Genomic DNA, 18,347 nt, shown 5'->3' with positions numbered 1-18,347 from the left:
ATGCTGCGGGCTGCGTAGAAGCGTGGATTTCTCCTAAGCGCCCTTGGCACGGCATCTTGGCGCGGCATCTCGGCATAATAAGCGCCAAGGTCACGTGATCGAAAAACAAAAGATATAGAGTCCGTAAAAAATAGTAAAAATAATAGAAAAATCAGGCGATTCTAAAGGTATATGTAAGGAGGTTATAACATTGCCCCCCCCTTAAAGGCTCTTGGCGGCGTCACGAGCCTTTCTGAGTCTAGCTTGATTAAAGCGCTTGATCTCTTCTTGGCTGTGTTCCAGCAGTTCTTCTGGTTCCCAGGAATTGTCCTCTGGGCCGTATCCCTTCCATTTTATCAAATAGAACCATTTACCCCGTTGACGTTTTGAATCAATGATCTGTTCTACTTCATATTCTTCTTCCCCTTCTATTGTTTCAGGAGGGGGTTGTTCTGGGAATGGCTGGCTGGGTGACTCGTGGCTTTTTGATAGTAGCCCAACATAGAAGACGTTGTGGATTTTTAGAGTCTCCGGTAGTTCTAGGCGGTAGGCGTGGCTGGAGATTTTTTCTATGACCCTGAAAGGACCAAGGCGTTTTGGGTCCAGCTTATTTGAATTGGTCCTAAGGTCCACGTTCCTTCCATCCAGCCAGACTTTTTTGCCTATTGAAAACTCTGGTGTTACTCCTTGACTCCTGGCCATACGTTCCTTACTCATTCGGAGGGCTGATTCCGCTTCTTTCCACTCCCGGGCTAGTGTATCCGCTACTGCGTCTGCTTCTGGAATGTTGGCTGGTACGTTGGACGGGTTCATGACTGGGTTTTGTCCATAGACCAGCTCAAATGGTGATTTCCCGGTTGCTGCATGTTTGGCATTGTTGTATGCATATTCTGCCAATGGTAACCACGCGGCCCAATCAGAATGGTCGGCTGCAACGTAAGATCGCAGGTAGAACTTGATAAACTGGTTGACCCTTTCCGTTTGTCCGTCTGATTCTGGGTGGTAAGCCAAGGAAAATGCTGGTTTGACCCCAAGTCGTTGATATAATGCCCTCAAGAATTTTCCTGTGAAGGTAGTTCCCTGATCTGAAATGGTTTTGACAGGTAATCCATGGAGTTTCCAGACGTGAGCAATGAACAGGTCAGCAAGACCTTTTGCGGTGACTTTTTTGGAAGTTGGGATGAAATGTCCAAACTTGGAAAAAGAGTCAATTACTACCAAGATTGCGTCGTGCCCATTAGACTTGGGAAATCCTGTGATGAAGTCATAGGAAATTGTGTGGAACAGGAAAGGGGGACTTCTAAGGGTTTTAGGGTAATGACAGGGGCGTGAGCGCGGCGATTGGCTTGACAGGTAGGACAACATTCTACCCATTCCTTGGCAGATGACTTCATACCCGGCCACCAGTAGTTGCGACTTAGGAGCTCCAGGGTTCTTTGCTGTCCAGGGTGCCCTGCCAGGGGAGAGTCGTGGAACTCCCTGAGTAGTTGTTCCTTCAGGGTTTCCGAGTCTGGGACAACTAGTTTACCGCGGTACCAGAGGAGGTCTTCTTCCCAGTCATAATCTCTGTATGCCTTACGAATTGAAGGGGGAGCGTTGTCCGCATCTTCTGTGAGGAATTGGATGATAGGATCAAGGGATGGGTCCTCCCTAAGCTTGGCGCGGATCTCTGTGACAATTTCCAGTTCTTCTTCTGACGTGTTGGCAAAGACTTCTGCGGGCAACATGACTTTGGGCTCTGGTGTCATATTGGTGTAATCCGATCTTCTGGAGAGAGCATCCGGTTTTCCTGATTGTTTCCCTGGGCGATAGTGGATTTCAAAGTTGAAATCGCTCAGGAAGATCCGCCAGCGCGCGTGCCTTCTGTTAAAAGTCCGTGCCTGCATCCAATATTCCAGGTTTCTATGATCTGTGAAAACCTGGATCGGTCTGTCCGTTGCCTCTAGGAAAATTTGCCATTCCTCTAATGCCTTGATAATTGCCAGGAGCTCTTTGTCATGGGTGTTGTAATTTGCTTTGGCTCCTGAGAAGGATTTTGACATGTAGGCAATGGGATGCAGCCAATTATCCGGACCTTGTTGGCTGAGTATGGCTCCCATGGCTACTCCCAATGCGTCTGTTTCAAGGTAGTACGGGAGGTCCGGGTTAGAATGAATGAGAACAGGCGACCGGGTAACAAGGGACTTCAACTCCTGGAACGCTTCTTCCTCTAGGTTACCCCATGACCAAGGGGTTTCCTTTTTGGTGAGGTTGTGGAGGGGGCGTGCAACCAAGCTGAAACTGGGGATGAAACGTCTGAGGTAATTCACAAATCCTAGGAAGGCCTGAACCTGTTTAACCGTTCTGGGCGTGGGCCAAGAGGTGACAGCCTCAATCTTCTTTTGGTCCATTGAGAATCCGTCCGGGGAGATGACAATACCAAGGTAATCTACGGTGGTCACGTGGAAGTGGCATTTCGACAACTTGCAGAACAGTTGGTTCTTCATGAGACGGGATAGTACTTCTCTGACATGGGCCGGATGGTCTTTGGTTTTCTCCGAGAAGATGAGGATGTCATCTAGGTAGATTACCACGGTTACGTCAATCAGGTCCCTGAATAGATCGTTCATAAAATGTTGGAACGCTGCAGGGGCATTGGTGAGGCCGAATGGCATGACTAGGTATTCAAAGAGGCTGTATTTGGTTCTGAAGGCCGTCTTCCACTCATCTCCTTCCTTGATGCGTACATTGTTGTAGCCCCAACATAGGTCCAACTTGGTGAAGATCTTAGCGTGCCTGAGTTTTGCCATGAGGTCATCCTGTCTTGGTAGGGGATAGACGTTTTTGTGGGTAACCTCGTTCAACTTCCTGTAATCGACAACCAATCTGAGGGAGCCATCTGCCTTTTTTACAAACATGACCGGAGCGCCTGCCGAGGAGGTACTAGGGCGGATTTTGCCTGTTGCCAATTCCTCGTCAATGTGTTGTTTTAGCGCCTTTGATTCTGCATCAGTCATGCCGTAAATAGGTCCAGGTGATAGTTTGGCATTGGGAAGTAGGTCAATGGCAATGTCATATTCCCTGTGGGGGGGAAGAACCTTAAATTCCTCTTCGCCAAATACTCTGGAAAATTCGTGGTACTCCGTGGGTAGGTCTGCAAGGGAATCTGAATCGGCCTCTTCTTTGGATGCAATCTGGACTTGCTCAGGGAAGGTGACTAAGCCCTGTTGCCAGTTGATTAAGGGAGATTCTGCTGTTAGCCAAGTCATGCCAAGGATTGCCGGGGTGTTGCCTATAGGGCATACCAAGAAAGGAATGGTGTGGGGGTGGTCATTGACCAAAACCGCAAGTTGTACCTGGTGCCATATGCGACCAGTCTGGGAAATGGTACCATCTAGCATTCTCACTACTCGTGGATTTTTGAGTAGGGTTTTTGGGATTTTCAATTTTTCAACTAGGGTGGGGGATATAAAGTTTGAAGTGGCTCCTGAGTCAACCAGGGTTTTTATAGATTCCGTTGGAGAGTCTTGCAGTATCATATCTAAAAAGAGGAGTGGTTTTTTATTTGAATCCATAGCAATGTTTACAAACTCCAAGATAGATACATGAGATTCTGATTTTGAGACCAAGGGTTTGACGGTAATCCTTGGCCTTATTCTTTTTCCGACTCGTCCTGGGCTACCTTGGCGGTCTCCTTGGGGGTGGCTTTCCAACCATTGGGGCACTGCTTGATCCCATGCCCTTTTTGGCCGCATTTAACGCACAGTCCTGATGCGCGGCGGCGGTCCCGTTCCTCCGGTGTGACGTAATTGGGGTCTTCTGATAGGCGGACCCTAGTGGTGGTGGTGGTGGTTGCGGCCTTGGTTGGAACCTTCTTTGGGTGGTTCTCCTCGTTCTCTCGACGGATGTTGTCAATTTTGATGGAGGCGGCAAAGATAGCCTCCAACTCGTCGGGGATATTGTCTTTGGTAGACAGGAGTTCCTTGACCTTCCATTGGAGGCCGCGCGTGAATTGGGCGATGTACGCCTCCTCATTCCAGTCAAGTTCCGCCATCAGATTTTGGAACTCGGTGACATACTCAGCCGTGGTTGTGGTCTGAGTTAGCGCGGCAATTTTTCTGGCAGCCGCCCTCTTGGCATCAGGGTCTGCGAACGCCTCCTTGAATTTGGCCGTTAAGGCCGTGATGGTAGTAGGAGGATTCCCCTCGCCCTTGATAATTGTCCCTATGATGGGGAGAGCCCAATCGGCAGCCTTATCAGTCATATGATATAGGATCCATACAACCATTTGTTCCTCTTCATCAAATTGATCGCAATGGAGGGCTACCCAAAGCAGCATGCGATCCAGCCATTGTGTAGCTTTGCGTCCCCTAGTGTCTCCCTTATAAGGGTTGGGGAGGTCCATTTTGGGCCTTTTTACGCTGGACCCTGCGTCAAAGGGGGTGAGGGATCCCAGGTGTCTTGTAGGCGTTCCCTGAGGCTCCTTTTTTGGTCGCCTTGGCTCTTCCTCTTCCTCTGAGTCAAACCCGGTTCCTCTTGAAGGCCGGAATGGGGCTTTGAGCCCAGGCCTAACCGTGCCTGGAGTGTGGGCTTCTCCTCCCAAGTGGGTGGGAGGAGTGACAGGCCCAGTTGTTGGGCCAGGCTTAGCTTGGGTTGCTCCTTGGTCTTTGTCCCCGAGGAGGTCTGCGGTCTCCTTGCATATGGCCCTGAGTTCGATAATTTGTTGGCTCTGGGCTCGGATTTGGTCCTGTAGGGACCCAACGGTGGCTGTGAGGGCTGTGATAGCCTCGAGGAGAGCGGAAGGGGACGGTTCTGGTTCCATCCTTGGCAAGTCTTGCAAAGTGGGTGATGCGCTGCGAGAGGCCGGTTGGGAATTGGTTGGAATGGAACGTCGAGAGGCGCGGCTAGTAGGACGGGAGTATGGGTGGGGGACGCCAGAGCGTGTGGATGGAATAATTGGAAACGGTGTGGGGGAATGGGTGCCTGATACAGGACTTATGAGCGGTTTTTGTGTAGTGTGTGGATGCTAAACCTTTGCGTCAAGCACCTAGCGTTGAATAGTCCCTACAACAAATCAACAGATCTGGCGATCGTGATATGAGCGGGTTTTCTACAAGCGGGTGTTTCAGCTGACTAAGGTTGCTAACTACTGTGTTCCGGCGAAACACGTGGTATGCGGGGGATCAGAACTTGTCTGCCTTGTAGCAATTTGGTACTACGTGGGGGTGGGGGATTTTTGATTATTATATCCCGCAAAGTAGCCCCAATCACGTGATTTCCCTCGTGCTAGTACAGGGAGTCTTCTCCTTGTTGATCAAGCCTACAGAAAGTCGATTTTACAATGTTGTACACCACTGTAATGTGGGTACGCGCTAGTGGAGGCGGGCGCTTAAGGCCGTACTACTACAAGCTTATGTAAACTAGCTAACTAACTAAGGCTATCCTAATACCGCTTAAGGCGGTCTGCTAACTCTATACTACGGCGTGGGGGCCTTGGGCCTGGGAGGTGTGATAGGTGAAGATAGGGGGTGAGTGACTAACACTACTAGGGGCCGGCTACTTAGCTGGCTGGCTACCTTCTCTAATGAGTAAGAGACGAGGTAAAATCGACTTGGTATCTCCAAGCAATTTCCCTGCTGTATATATAGACATAAGTGCGCTATCTACATGGTCTGTGCGCGTGAGAAAAGAAGTACATGTTGGAAAAAGGAAGCATGCTGCGGGCTGCGTAGAAGCGTGGATTTCTCCTAAGCGCCCTTGGCACGGCATCTTGGCGCGGCATCTCGGCATAATAAGCGCCGAGGTCACGTGATCGAAAAACAAAAGATATAGAGTCCGTAAAAAATAGTAAAAATAATAGAAAAATCAGGCGATTCTAAAGGTATATGTAAGGAGGTTATAACAGGATAGACGTTTTTCTGGGTCATACTATTTAGGCGCCGATAATCCACACACATGCGTAGTTTCCCATTTTTCTTTTTTACGAATAATATGGGAGAGGCCATAGGGGATTTAGACGGCCGGATTAGACCGGCTTTGAGTTGTTTCTCAATGGTTTCTTTGAGTTCCGCGTCTTCTCTTGGACCTAAACTGTAAATGGGGCCATGACGTGGTCGCGCATCCGGAAGTAACTCGATGGCCATGTCATAAGGACGGTGGGGAGGTAATTTTGACAATTCTTCCTCTGAGAATACCCTAGAGAATTCTTGATAAGGAATGGGAATTTCCTCTACTGCTTTGAGTTCTAAAACAGTGGGCACAGACAAACAGTTGTTGGAACAATATAAGGAGTTAAAAACGAGTGTATGTTTTTCCCAGGAAATTTGGGGATTATGTTTTTTGAGCCACAACATTCCTAAGACTAACTGATGATTGCCAATATTTGAGATGTGACATTCTAGCTCTTCAGTATGAATGCCAATGGTACACTTGAAACGAGTGAAGTGAGTGATTTGGCCAGAATCAATTTCTCGACCATCAATAACACGTAATTTTTTTGGAATGGAATGTAAATAAACGGGGAGGCGGTACGTTTCGACCAAAAGAGGGTGTATGAAGCAAGAAGTTGCTCCAGAATCAATCATAGCTTTTCCTTGAAAAGGTTTAGCCAAAAAACTCGATTTTTGGGATTTAGGAGTCTCACACGGATTTGCAGAGAACGATGCATATATTTGTGATGTATTACATAAAGAGAGTATTTCGAAATCATTGTTTACATAATGCAAATCCGCAAGCATACAGCCAAGTGCCTTACTCCTTAGTCGGCCTTGGCTTTTCCTTTTCCCGATTCCTCCTCATCAGAGACAACTTCAATTTGGCTTTCTTCCTTGGGCCTTTCCCAGGACCATTCTACATTTGCCACATGTCCAGACATGGGCTTAGAGGGACAGTTTTGCGCAAAATGGCCTTTACCCCTGCATACATGGCAAGTGAGATTTGCAAAGCCTCTTCCATCCAGGTCCATGGGACCTGGGCCCTTGGAATTCAAAGCCAGGACAGGGGTGGGAGCAATGATTGGTTTAACAGGGGCAGCGGCGGCAGGGCGTTTGTCTTTTTTAAGGGAGGGGAATGGGATCATAGTATCTTTTGATTCTCCATTCCACCTAACGTTTGGCATATTGCCAGAGGTGGTGCAAACAATTGAAGTGATAGCGCCTTTTTTGGCGCAACGAGTGGTTGGGTCAATCATATAAACATTATCCCCCACATTGAGGCGAGTACAAGTGGGTGTGGGATTGGAAGTGGAAGTGGGGACAGCAGTGGAAGTGGTACGGACAGTGGAGACAGAGGAGTTGGATAGGCGCGTAGATTCAATATGGTTAGCAATTTCCTCTGCCTTGTCATAAACCTGTTGGGCTGTAGCACGACGCCATTGGAACATAGTTGACAGCATGATGTCCTTAATCTCGTTCTTGAGGCCGTCGTAGTATTTGTCCCGCAGTGTCTCATCACTGTACCCAAGAGAGACTGAGTACTGTTGGAATTCACAAGTATATTCCTGTACTGAAGCCTTTTGTTGTAAATTGTTCCATTTTTGGCGATATTTTTCATCACGGTTTGTGTCCACATAATGTTTGGTGAATTTGGCCCAAAATACATCAATATCTTCTAATAAGGGGACCGCCTCACCCCTAAATACCTTCCTTTCTTTATATGGGCGAACCCAGTCTTCAGCCGCTCCCTCAAAGTATGATGTAACCCATAAAATTTTTTCTTCATGGGATTGGTTGGCCCCTTTTGCCCTTATATAAGCCTGGCAGGCAATAATGAAATTTAGGGTGTCTTCCTTTTTGCCACTGAATTTGTTTGGCTTGGCAAATTTTAGATTGGAGGAAGATGTTGCGGGGGCAGGAGGGATGTTTGTGGCTGTGCTGGTGCCAGCAGGTGGAGGTGGGGGAGGAGGGCCTGTAGATCAAGAGGGAGATAGATGGATAAGCTGATCTTGCACAGCTTGAATAGAAGTAGCGGCTGCTTGGATTTGGGTTGAGTAAAAGATATGTTGATTACGTGATTGGTCTTGATGTTCTTCAAGTTCAGCCCTTAGTAACGCTATTTGATCATGTTGCGCTTCATAAGTGCCTTGTAATTGCAAGAACTCTTTTTTTAGAACAATCATATTTTGGGCAACCATGTTTAATAATTCACAATCAGACATATGGTCAAAAGACATGGGGGAATATACATGTGGCGGCACAGCCGCAGGAGCAGGAGTATGTGTTTGAGAAGAAGGGGCAGACCACCCTGATTGGATTTGCGGAGGAGTCAAATTAGTCTCTCCCATCTTGCCCAAACCAGGCATTGTCATGTGAGACTGCGAAAAACTCATATTCCTTGTAGTAATGGATTCGCCCTTTTCCGTCTTGGGTGATATCCTGAATTGAGCAGTGGAAATTGTCTAACTCGAGTTCTTTTTCAACTAAAAGGCGGTCCTTTTCCTCAATAAGACGTTCTTGCTCTTCATTAGTGAGAGCAAGGCTACGGTTATTGTTTTCGAGGTTGGCAATAAGGTTCCTTTGTTCTTGAAGATCTGCCTCGTAGATGGTATTGAGGCGCTCGGCAAATGATTTGTGATGTTTAATATGGGCAATAGTTTGGACTAGCCCTGGTTCCTCAATGCGAGCAATGTGTTCTTCAAGGTTGTTGATGCGACCAACTAAAACGTGGTTGATGTTGCTGATAGTTTTCTCAAGATAGAGGTAGCGGGTGACAATGGAATAGGGCCAAAAGATGACAAAGAGGATAAGGTCTAAAAAATCAAACACTAGAATGCGTTCCCAATATAAATTGGTACTCGGTCAGATAGATAATCAACGGATTTATAGTTCAAACTACTAACTGTTTGCCTTCCCACTAGCGTTAAACAATCCTTTTACTAAAATCAACAGCTGTGTACAAGCGTGATATTAGTCAGGTTTTTTGTAAGCGGAGGTTCAGCTGACTAACAGCGTATGACTAAAGGTGCGGACACCCTGGTATGCGGACGATTGCTAGCAAGGGGCTATCCCGCGGCTTTACTGCCACTTGTATTCCTGTCTTTGATTATTACACAGGGGCTACAATGTGATGGCTTTTCAAGCTTTGGTGCTTATCCAAGCGTAGGTCTTGTTTGTCAACAAGAGTACAAGTAAAAAGACTTGACCTAGTGTCACGACTAAGCTCGGACCTATGATACAAGTAGGTTTAAAGTCCGTGGCCCTATCACCAATGGACTATGAAACAAAGAGGGGCGACAAAGGCCCAAGGGGTATGGTATGGGTAGAGGGCAACGAGGCCTGGGTTAAGGGTTTATAGTAAAGTGCACTTATGGCCAACTAGGGGCCTGGGCAATGGGTAAGGGTAAGCTTAGGATGAATTGACAAAGAGGTCAAGTCTTGCTGTTTTAGCGGCGACTTGACCTTGTTTAAATACATGAGAAGAGCCACATCAAAAACAACAATACAACACAGTGAGTCATTTACAATTTCACATCATATATCAAATATGTCACGTGATCTTGATGAGTCATAAATATATACCAAAAAAGGAAACTATCTTGGAAAAAAGGTAGAAAATAGTAAAAAAATCATGTCATGCCCATGAAGGTCATGACAGATAGCTGGGCAAAGGACCTTTGACAGGGACTGGTATGCTCTCAGGCAATACTCTTAAATGTATGTCTTAGGGTAGTAGTGTTGGATGGGGATAAGAGGTCGAGTTCTGAGGCTTAAGGCTCTCAGAACCCTCCTTATATATTCACAGAGAAGGGGAAGAGTAATTACAAGTACAAACATCATAACAAAGATAAGGTCACATGACCAGAGATAAGAAAACAAGATCACATGACTAAAGGTCATGTGATGAGATTAAATAATAAGCGTTCAGCGCCTAAATAGCATAAAGATGCATATATCCATAAATCTTCATGAAAATAGCGCATATATTCACTATTTCTTCGACTTAGTGGATTTTAAGGTGGTCACGCCTCTAGGGCATGACACCCACAAAGGCAATTTGCTAGCAGCGCAAGGATGGGTTGTTGTGCTTATTGGTATCCAATCCTCCTCTCCATTGTCCTTACAACTCCCCATACCTTCACCCGCTCCTGAGCCAGCACCCTCACCGGCAGCCTTGTCATCCAAGCCCGCCCAGCTTTCACTTAGATCCCCGTCGGGCCCAGCTTTGTTACCCGCGCAGTTATTGTTGGCATTCTTGGTGTTGGAGTTGGCGCCATTGTCTTTGACCTTGGCGTCTTCATTCAGCAGAGGGACTTCAAAGTTGGGAGCGTGCTTGAAATCAAGCCTGAGGCGCTTCATCTGGGTCTCAGCGCGCTTGAACTTGATTTCCGTCTCCTTGTATTCATCTTGAGCACTTGAGTCGTCCAGTAAGCCAATTGCGTGCGATTTACTGATGCTTTTGTTGACTGCTAACGCAAGACAATGCAAGGGATGCATCTTGCTTTGCCCGGTTGGCTTGGGGAGCTTCAAGACCTTATATATAATTGCGTGAGCCTTTTACTTTAAATATCAGGACAGAATATACTTACCTTAACCCAACAATTCTTGCAAACCTTGCCGCTTCAAACTGTGGAGCTCTGAACCGTCATGTTTTTGCCAACTATCTCCCACTGGTCGCTACTGGCCGGGCGTACCACGGAGATGATACGGAAGACCAGCAGGTAGTCCTTGATTGTCCAGGCACGGGCGCCCACCTTACGTCCACCCTGCTTCTTTGGGCTTGGTGCAGAAGTTGTGGGCAGCTTAGACGGAGTGGAGGCACAAGCTTTGCCTTTCCGGCCACAAGTTGCGTTGGAGACAGGCAAAGGATTTGTGCTCAACATTGCAGCTAAGTATGTGGTAGTTGGTTGGAGAGAGCTACAATAGGGGCGCTTGCTATTTGTTGACAACAGCCCCTATCCCCTGTCTTAGACAATAAACAATGTTATTACTTGACAAATATATGCAGTTGCCTTAAGTCAGCAACGTCCCGATAAGGCAAAAGATCGGCGTGATGTTATCTTATCACCCCAATCAAGTGTCATTTCATAGCTAAATACATCCTTAAAAAATAGCAGGGGGGGGTCGACCCCCCCTGCTAGATAGGTGGTCTAGATATTTAGAACCCCCCCCTTCAGCGTCTAGATCTGTATCCGACGCATTTCACATCGAGTTCCACGGTGCAAAATGCATCCGGGCTGGGCCTCGCCTCTAAATGACCGCTTTAGAACGGCTCGACCGTTCTAAATCCCTTACGGAAACGCACCCAATGAAATGGCCAACCAACATTATGCCTCACTTGAGTTTTCAAACGCGCATATAGAGGTATGTCGCGAATTATATGCATTAGCTCATGCCAGGACTGTATTTACATGGGTCTGATATACCCCCAGGAGCGGGCATAATGGATTATGACATTAGCTCGAGTTAAAACAGCCACATTATTATTGTCTTTGGGGAAGGCGGCTACATTAGTGCACAGTCAACATTTATTCTGATTGGTGTCATCGGCTCGTATGAGACGTAATGGACGGGTGGTAATAAGCGATATAAATGACATAAAGAAATACATCAAGGACGATGACGTGAGCTAGGAAGGAAACAGTAGGGGAAGGGGGCTGCCACGGTCGCGTTGGCGGCGCCGATAGGGAAGACCGGGGCTCCGAGACCCAAGGGAAGCTCACGGGTCGGGTGGCCACCCTTCCTAGTCTCACTGTGGAGTAGTGTAATAAACGCGCGAGATTCTGGTGAGATAGACAGTGTCTAGTCAGTGAGTAGTCACGTGCTGACGGGAGGCTGCGTGGCGGAGTTCGACTCCCCTGACAAATAAGTCCACCCTGTGGCTCGGAGCCAGCTTCGAGCCACAACTTACACTATAAAACAATCCCACAGAAACCCGGTAGCATCATTGACCTAAATGTCACCAACGCCTGTACTGTGCCTAATACTCTAATCATCGAGTGCCTACCTTGGTTGTCAGGAATCTGGGAGTTTGGTATGTAAGTGCCTAAGTTGCCGGTCAGCGACATCGGCAGCCGATAGCCGATAGCCTTGATTCAATTTTCTTGGCTGTTTGTAATGTCTGTCGCCACGCGTTAATGTTGGCGGCCGCCAAGCACTTTGTGGTAGCGCGTTAGCGTGAAGCACTTCAATCCATAGTCACTAATATGAGTCAGACCCGAAAGACTTTCGGCGAGAAGTAGCAGATAATATGTCCGGGTCGACCGACACCATAGTACATCGTCTCTGTTTGCCTAAACACATCATGTACGAAGACTAAGCACAGGTTCTTAGATTCAAATAAACCAACGTCATATGCGTACTAGATTATTCGAATACATGTGTGCAACTGAAAAGTCGGATAGACTTGTCCGGACTGCGCCATATAAAAAGAAGGTAGGTCAGGCTTGGACGTTCACACATACAATCATGTCTAAACCTCAACTTCATCCCCTAGGCCACGAGAGTAAGGTCGCTCACCTTTCCACGGGCCATCACTATCGTTATGTGGATATCCACCCTCCCAAGGGCGTCACAGCCATTGTCACGGCACTATTACTCCATGGGTTCCCAGACTCTGCGTAAGTAGTGCTAGCTCGCATTGTGCATAGTTGAGAAGAAGCCATTGACGGCCTCATTATTCACAGCTACGGGTGGCGTCACCAGGTAAAAGGCTGGTCAGGACGAGGCATCCGTTTGATCATACCTGATATGCTTGGATATCATGGAAGCTCTCAGCCAACTGATCCCGAGCACTACGCCATGAAGCGACTCAGCGACGACCTCGAAGAGCTCATACGTAAGGCAGGGGTTCCCGAAGGAGAGAAGATCATAGTCATTGCGCATGATTGGTAAGATTTTCCGCGCCTCTTCTTTAGGGTTCGCTAATGTATATGCGGGTTTACCAGGGGCGCTGGAGTTGCCAATCGCTTGATTCAATTCAAGCCGGAGCTTGTCAAAGGGGCAGCAAAGTATATATGTGGTTACTTTCCTTTTTAATCGATCTAACACAATATCTAGTTTCTGCATACCGTTTATGCCGCCAAGCACACAATATGTCCCTATGGAGAAATACGTCGAGTTGCTTCCCAACTTCCAATACCAGGCCTTCTTTGCCTCTCCCGATTCTACAGCGCTCATCGACGCCAATGTAAGTACTACTCGATTCTTTTCCTTGCTAATATACAGCACCTAACCTAGCGGAATAGGCTGAGCGGTTCATTAGCCTAATGTATACTTCAGCAAAACAAGCCGTAACCGATGAATATCCACCGTTTGAGAAGACCGGAGTGATTGAGGCATGGCTGAAAGATGAGACTAAGAGCGTCACATCCGACCTCCTTTCAAAAGAGGTGAGAAAAGTCCTGTGGCTTTGATTTTGAGCCTCTCACGCACAAAGCGTCCGTAGGAATTAAATACTATAGTATCCGAGATCAAGGCTGGTGTAGGATTCGGGTAAGCCCTATCTTGTGTCCCACATCCCGAAATATAACCAAGTGATTTTCGGCAGGGCGATGCTCAACTACTATCGCACTCGTAAAATCAATCATGAGCTAGAAAAGGATCTTCCACAGGATATCCGACCTGACATACCGAAGCTGATGGTCATTCCTTCGGCTGATTCTGCCGTCCCAGCAACAATGTCGGCGAGTGCTGAAAAGAATCTCAAGAACGCAGAGATAGCATGGATCGAAGGGCTCTGTGGTCACTGGGTCCAGCTGGAGAGACCGGAAGAAAGCGAAAGGATTGTGGGAGAATGGGTGGAACGCTTTGCAGCGAAGGACTGGGTTCCGTGAATAGATACTGTGCTAATATTGACAAATGTAAAGGTTGCTATTCCAAACATGTAACATCGACCCTTCCCTTTCGTATGAGTCCTTTGTGTCCACTGGAGTATATGGGACTGCGCACAGGAGCACCGCACACACAACTATGGCACGTATTTCATAACTTGGAGAAAGATGCCCATACCAAGGTCATCCTAACTCCAAGGTAATGAAAATGAACCTTCGGAGCCCATTATCTAAAGGCATTCCACCCTGCATTACGTGTGTTAGCGGCTGATTGCCGAAGTAATGCCAGGCCCTCTTGGCAACAGGTGCCTCTGGATCCCTATCTCACTCCTGCAAAGCGGGACAATGCCGGTTGACTCACCCAGACGCAAGACGGGACTCATCAACATCCGTCTTGCGGCAATGATATTGATCACTAGTAAGTCAACGCAAAGAACTTTATCACATATTCACTGATACCAGTCAAGCCGGAAGACTTTCGGCAAGAAGTATTGCCTGTGTCTACTTAAATGCATTGTACACCAAATGGTACGGTGCTTCTTAAATACAAATGAACTGTCGTCATGTGTGTACTAGATTTGAAATTGCAGAGTTGCAGCTGAAAAGTCCGGCAAACTTGTCCGAACTGGGCCGTATAAAAAGGAGGTAAGCTATGCCTGGTCGGCCATACTTGTAATTATGTCCACATCCCGACTTCACCCTCTAGGCTACGAGAGCAAGGTCGCCCACCTTTCCACGGGTCATCACTATCGTTATGTGGATATCCAACCTCCCAAGGGCGTCACAACCATTGTCACGGCACTATTACTCCATGGGTTCCCAGACTCTGCGTAAGTGTGCTGGTTTACGCTTTGAATAGATAGAGAGAAATGGCTGACCATGCCCTTATTTGCAGCTACGGATGGCGCCACCAGGTAAAAGGCTGGTCAGGGCGAGGCATCCGTTTGATCATACCTGATATGCTTGGATATCACGGGAGCTCTCAGCCGACAGATCCTGAGCACTACGCCATGAAGCGACTCAGCGACGACCTCGGAGAGCTCGTACGTAAGGCAGGGGTTCCCGAAGGAGAGAAGATCATAGTCATTGCGCATGATTGGTAAGATTTTCCGCGCCTCGTCTTCAGGGTTGACTAATGTATATGCGGGTTTGCCAGGGGAGCTGGAGTTGCCAATCGCTTGATTCAATTCAAGCCGGAGCTTGTCAAAGGGGCAGCAAAGTAGCTATATGGTTCATTCCCTTCTTAATTGATCTGACACAATATCTAGTTTCTGCATACCGTTTATGCCGCCAAGCCCACAATATATCCCCTTAGAGAAATATATCGAGCTACTTCCCAGCTTCCAGTACCAGGCCTTCTTTGCCTCCCTCGAGTGCGCAGCAGTTCTCGATGACAACGTGTGTATCATTTAAATATTTCCATTGCTGATATACAGTATCTAACTTAGCGGACTAGGTTGAACGGTTCATTAACCTAATATATACTTCGGCAAAGCAAGTTGCGACCAGCGAATGCCCATCATTCGAAAAGAACGGAGTGGTTGAGGCATGGCTGAAAGACAATACTCAGAATGTGACATCTGAGCTGCTCTCAAAAGAGGTGAGACAATCCCCGCAGCTTCGGTTTTACTGCACTTCAGGGCCCTTACACGCAAGGCATCGATAGGAATTAGATATTATAGTATCCGAGATCAAGGCTGGCGTAGGATTCGGGTAAGTCGCACCTTGTGTTATACATTCGGAAATATAACTAAGCGGGTTTCGACAGGGCGATGCTCAACTACTATCGCACTCGTAAAATCAATCATGAGCTCGAAAAGGATCTTCCACAGGACATCCGACCTGACATACCTAAGCTGATGATTATCCCTTCAGCTGATCCTGCTATTCCACCGGCGATTTCGATAAATGCTGAAAAGAAGCTGAAAAATCATGAAATAGTATGGATTGAAGGGCTCTGTGGTCACTGGGTCCAGCTGGAGAAGCCGGAAGAGAGCGAAAGGATTGTGGGAGAATGGGTGGAACGCTTTGCAGCGAAGGACTGGGTTCCGTGAATAGGTATTATGTTAATATGGATAGTTAAAAATAAAATAAAAGCTACTGCCCCAAACGTGTAGTAGCGTACTGTTGTTCATTCCGTTTCACATAAATTCTTTGGACTAACCAGAGTGATATGATTACGCACAGGAGCGCTGCGCAAAACGTATATCTTTCATAACATAGGCTTAGGAGGATACTAATATTACCAAGTCTGACCCAATTCCGAAAGCGGCGGCGGCGAATTTTTGGGTCTCGTAATCTACAGAGCTTCATTCGGGACCATAGTGAGTTATGGATAGGGGGCAGGAAATAAACTGATTACGATTATGTGCAAGTAATCGGAAGACCAGGGTCGATACATAATCAATAGGCGTTGGCGTTGGAGAATCTTCTTACAAATATTGGGCGCGTCCGACCTTTAGATCATTGTAATTGATCTAGTTTATTGTATTTAATTGGCTAGGGATACTGGAGACTTTGAGGTTTTACAAACAGTCACACCTATATAATTTAGCCGCTCTCGAGCTTATTACCCAAGGGCCCGTGCCGCCATATATTATCTGGGACCTTGTTATTCCATTCCATTTGTTTTACTTTGCTTTAGAATCCATTAAGTAGGAATAGACCAATATGCCAATCACATAATTTCTTCACTTGACAGGTAAACAATGTAATTGATTCCCACTGATTTACTATATAGATACTTTATGAACCAAGGGGGGAAAGGCGATTACTTGTGCTTGGGGCAGCCATCGCAATTGCAGGTGTTGGCAGCGCTATGAAGATAATGTTAACGTTGTTTGTTTTGAAGAGACGAGCTAGCTACTTACCAGCTGCAGTTCTCCTGATTACACCGACGCAAACGAAGGGAAGATTAGTTGGAACTGCAGGGTGGTTATTGTTGCCTCAGCTTACACCACAGAAGTTAACAATCTCGACGTTCTGAAAATGTTATATAGTCAGCATATGCATTAGTTGACAAATTGCACGTTGATGAGACTCACGGCAATCATAATGGGTACGAGTGTTTGAAGAGCGTTCAAATGGAGGGTGGATAAGTGATTTGGGCTGGAGTCGATAAGAGCTCTTCGGTGGGTTTATATACCCAGTAATGTGGAGGATATAGCCAGCACCATTGCTATCCAAAAAAATACCTCACTAAATGGTATAGGGGTACCGGCAGAGATCCAATGGTTGTTCAGCCAATAGCATCCAGCCGCCCCTTACTCCAGCCGAACCAAATCAGCCCACTTGACGATGAAGCCGGCACGTCTCTATGTTCTAACCATGATAGATAGCTCCAAGCTCACACGCTGTGCCTCACAATATTCCAGAACGGGCCCGGATATTTTCTAACCGCTGCTGCCTCGGACCAAACATCTTTTGTGGCCCATCATATCACCTAATGGTGTGCCCCTGATAACCCAGAAAGTGATTTGGTCGTCTTATTAACCCAGGAAGTTGCTCATATCAGGGAAGCTAGGCAACTGATAGAGTTTGAGATGGAAAGTCTCTGAGATAGTGCCTGGAGCATCGGCACGAGGAGTGGAGATATCGATGGGTAGAGCGGTACTGTCTCAGGACAAGTCAGGAGCGGAGAACAGCGTGTGGCCAAAGCAAGTCTGCCGCCGCCCTAGAGCCACAAAACCGATGCAGTTCGGCCGATGACGGTGACGGTATTCATTTAGGGTTAGCGCAGACCAGTAGCCATACTACTGGGTCGGGGAGAAGGATGCATAGAGCAAGATTAGCAATAACGCGAGGAAGCAGTGATAAAAATACTCACAAAGAACAAAAATACGAACAGTATGGCTAGGGGAGAGGCTGTTGTAATATATTATAAATACCACCGATGCGAGTATGTGAAGATCCAGCCAGAAAGAGCGTATGGCCAAACTTGGCGGGGATAGAAATACAGCAAGCGGAGACAAGCCAAACCGGTAACTTGGCTCGCCCAGCAGCCCATACTATAAGTGATGTGCCACCAATTTGGAAGCAAGCATGTCGTGCGACGCAGAGGTTGGCCAATACGAGGCAAACAAATCCTATAAAACAACTAGTTTTATGGTGAGGTAGCTGATGGGGGGGGGGGGGGTTAATGGGTGAGAGATCCGGAAGGCAAAGCCAGCGTTGGTGATTATATATTATACAGAAGATGAGCGTGATCGGGCTTGGGTAACAGCACAGAGATCTTGGGCGTAAGGTGCTGCAAGAATTGCGTGCCAGATACCAGATGAGTACTTGCATATGACTTATGTAATGGCTGTGGAGGTACTCGTAATACCCTGCCAGTTGTCACCAATGAACGACCATCTGGAGAGTACCCAGGTGCTGGCCCCGGAAACAATGTAACTCAATAGAAGAGGGAATACCATTTTTCTAGCCCACCTGACTAAACCTTACTAAGCAAAAGTGGACAAACATTCGTATCTCAAGTTACTTCTACAGTACTTTACTTGTAATGGAATTACATTTTAAAAGTATACTCACGTGATCTTGGTACGAGAGGACCCCCGATTATCCCGGGGGAGGCTTCTTCGGAAATCCGGCCTCCTACTAGTGTTCATATCCGGAAGCTTTTCGG

General features: G+C 47.1%; 6 protein-coding genes across 6 annotated transcripts; 2 read left to right on the top strand and 4 right to left on the bottom strand.

Moving 5' to 3' along the window:
- Window positions 1-201: 201 nt before the first annotated feature.
- RhiXN_05238 (Retrotransposable element Tf2 protein) lies at window positions 202-3,497 on the bottom strand (the record flags this gene model as incomplete). The annotated part of the gene is made up of 2 exons (XM_043325054.1): window positions 202-1,221; window positions 1,278-3,497. The coding sequence occupies 2 exons, from the start codon at window positions 3,495-3,497 to the stop codon at window positions 202-204; spliced, it is 3,240 nt and encodes a 1,079-aa protein (XP_043177473.1).
- Window positions 3,498-3,610: 113 nt separating this feature from the next.
- Window positions 3,611-6,311, bottom strand: RhiXN_05237 (Retrotransposon-derived protein PEG10; the record flags this gene model as incomplete). Its single annotated transcript, XM_043325053.1, has 2 exons — window positions 3,611-4,941; window positions 5,888-6,311. 2 exons carry the CDS (start codon window positions 6,309-6,311, stop codon window positions 3,611-3,613), a joined length of 1,755 nt encoding a protein of 584 aa, XP_043177472.1.
- A 404-nt stretch (window positions 6,312-6,715) lies between these two features.
- Window positions 6,716-8,128, bottom strand: RhiXN_05236 (Retrotransposon gag protein; the record flags this gene model as incomplete). Its single annotated transcript, XM_043325052.1, has 2 exons — window positions 6,716-7,863; window positions 7,966-8,128. 2 exons carry the CDS (start codon window positions 8,126-8,128, stop codon window positions 6,716-6,718), a joined length of 1,311 nt encoding a protein of 436 aa, XP_043177471.1.
- A 97-nt stretch (window positions 8,129-8,225) lies between these two features.
- On the bottom strand, window positions 8,226-10,774 carry RhiXN_05235 (uncharacterized protein; the record flags this gene model as incomplete). The annotated part of the gene is made up of 4 exons (XM_043325051.1): window positions 8,226-8,704; window positions 10,028-10,424; window positions 10,481-10,504; window positions 10,553-10,774. The coding sequence occupies 4 exons, from the start codon at window positions 10,772-10,774 to the stop codon at window positions 8,226-8,228; spliced, it is 1,122 nt and encodes a 373-aa protein (XP_043177470.1).
- A 1,585-nt stretch (window positions 10,775-12,359) lies between these two features.
- On the top strand, window positions 12,360-13,726 carry RhiXN_05234 (alpha/beta hydrolase family protein; the record flags this gene model as incomplete). The annotated part of the gene is made up of 7 exons (XM_043325050.1): window positions 12,360-12,511; window positions 12,578-12,781; window positions 12,839-12,901; window positions 12,951-13,080; window positions 13,139-13,282; window positions 13,339-13,385; window positions 13,441-13,726. The coding sequence occupies 7 exons, from the start codon at window positions 12,360-12,362 to the stop codon at window positions 13,724-13,726; spliced, it is 1,026 nt and encodes a 341-aa protein (XP_043177469.1).
- Window positions 13,727-14,401: 675 nt separating this feature from the next.
- On the top strand, window positions 14,402-15,777 carry RhiXN_05233 (alpha/beta hydrolase family protein; the record flags this gene model as incomplete). Its single annotated transcript, XM_043325049.1, has 7 exons — window positions 14,402-14,553; window positions 14,619-14,822; window positions 14,880-14,942; window positions 14,992-15,121; window positions 15,180-15,323; window positions 15,390-15,436; window positions 15,492-15,777. 7 exons carry the CDS (start codon window positions 14,402-14,404, stop codon window positions 15,775-15,777), a joined length of 1,026 nt encoding a protein of 341 aa, XP_043177468.1.
- Window positions 15,778-18,347: the final 2,570 nt, after the last annotated feature.

The sequence above is a fragment of the Rhizoctonia solani genome, chromosome 2 (assembly GCF_016906535.1).
Source record: "Rhizoctonia solani chromosome 2, complete sequence".
Classification (NCBI taxonomy): Eukaryota; Fungi; Basidiomycota; class Agaricomycetes; order Cantharellales; family Ceratobasidiaceae; genus Rhizoctonia; species Rhizoctonia solani.
The sequence above is the reverse complement of the archived record's forward strand: the minus strand, read 5'-3'. Positions and strand labels throughout refer to the sequence as shown.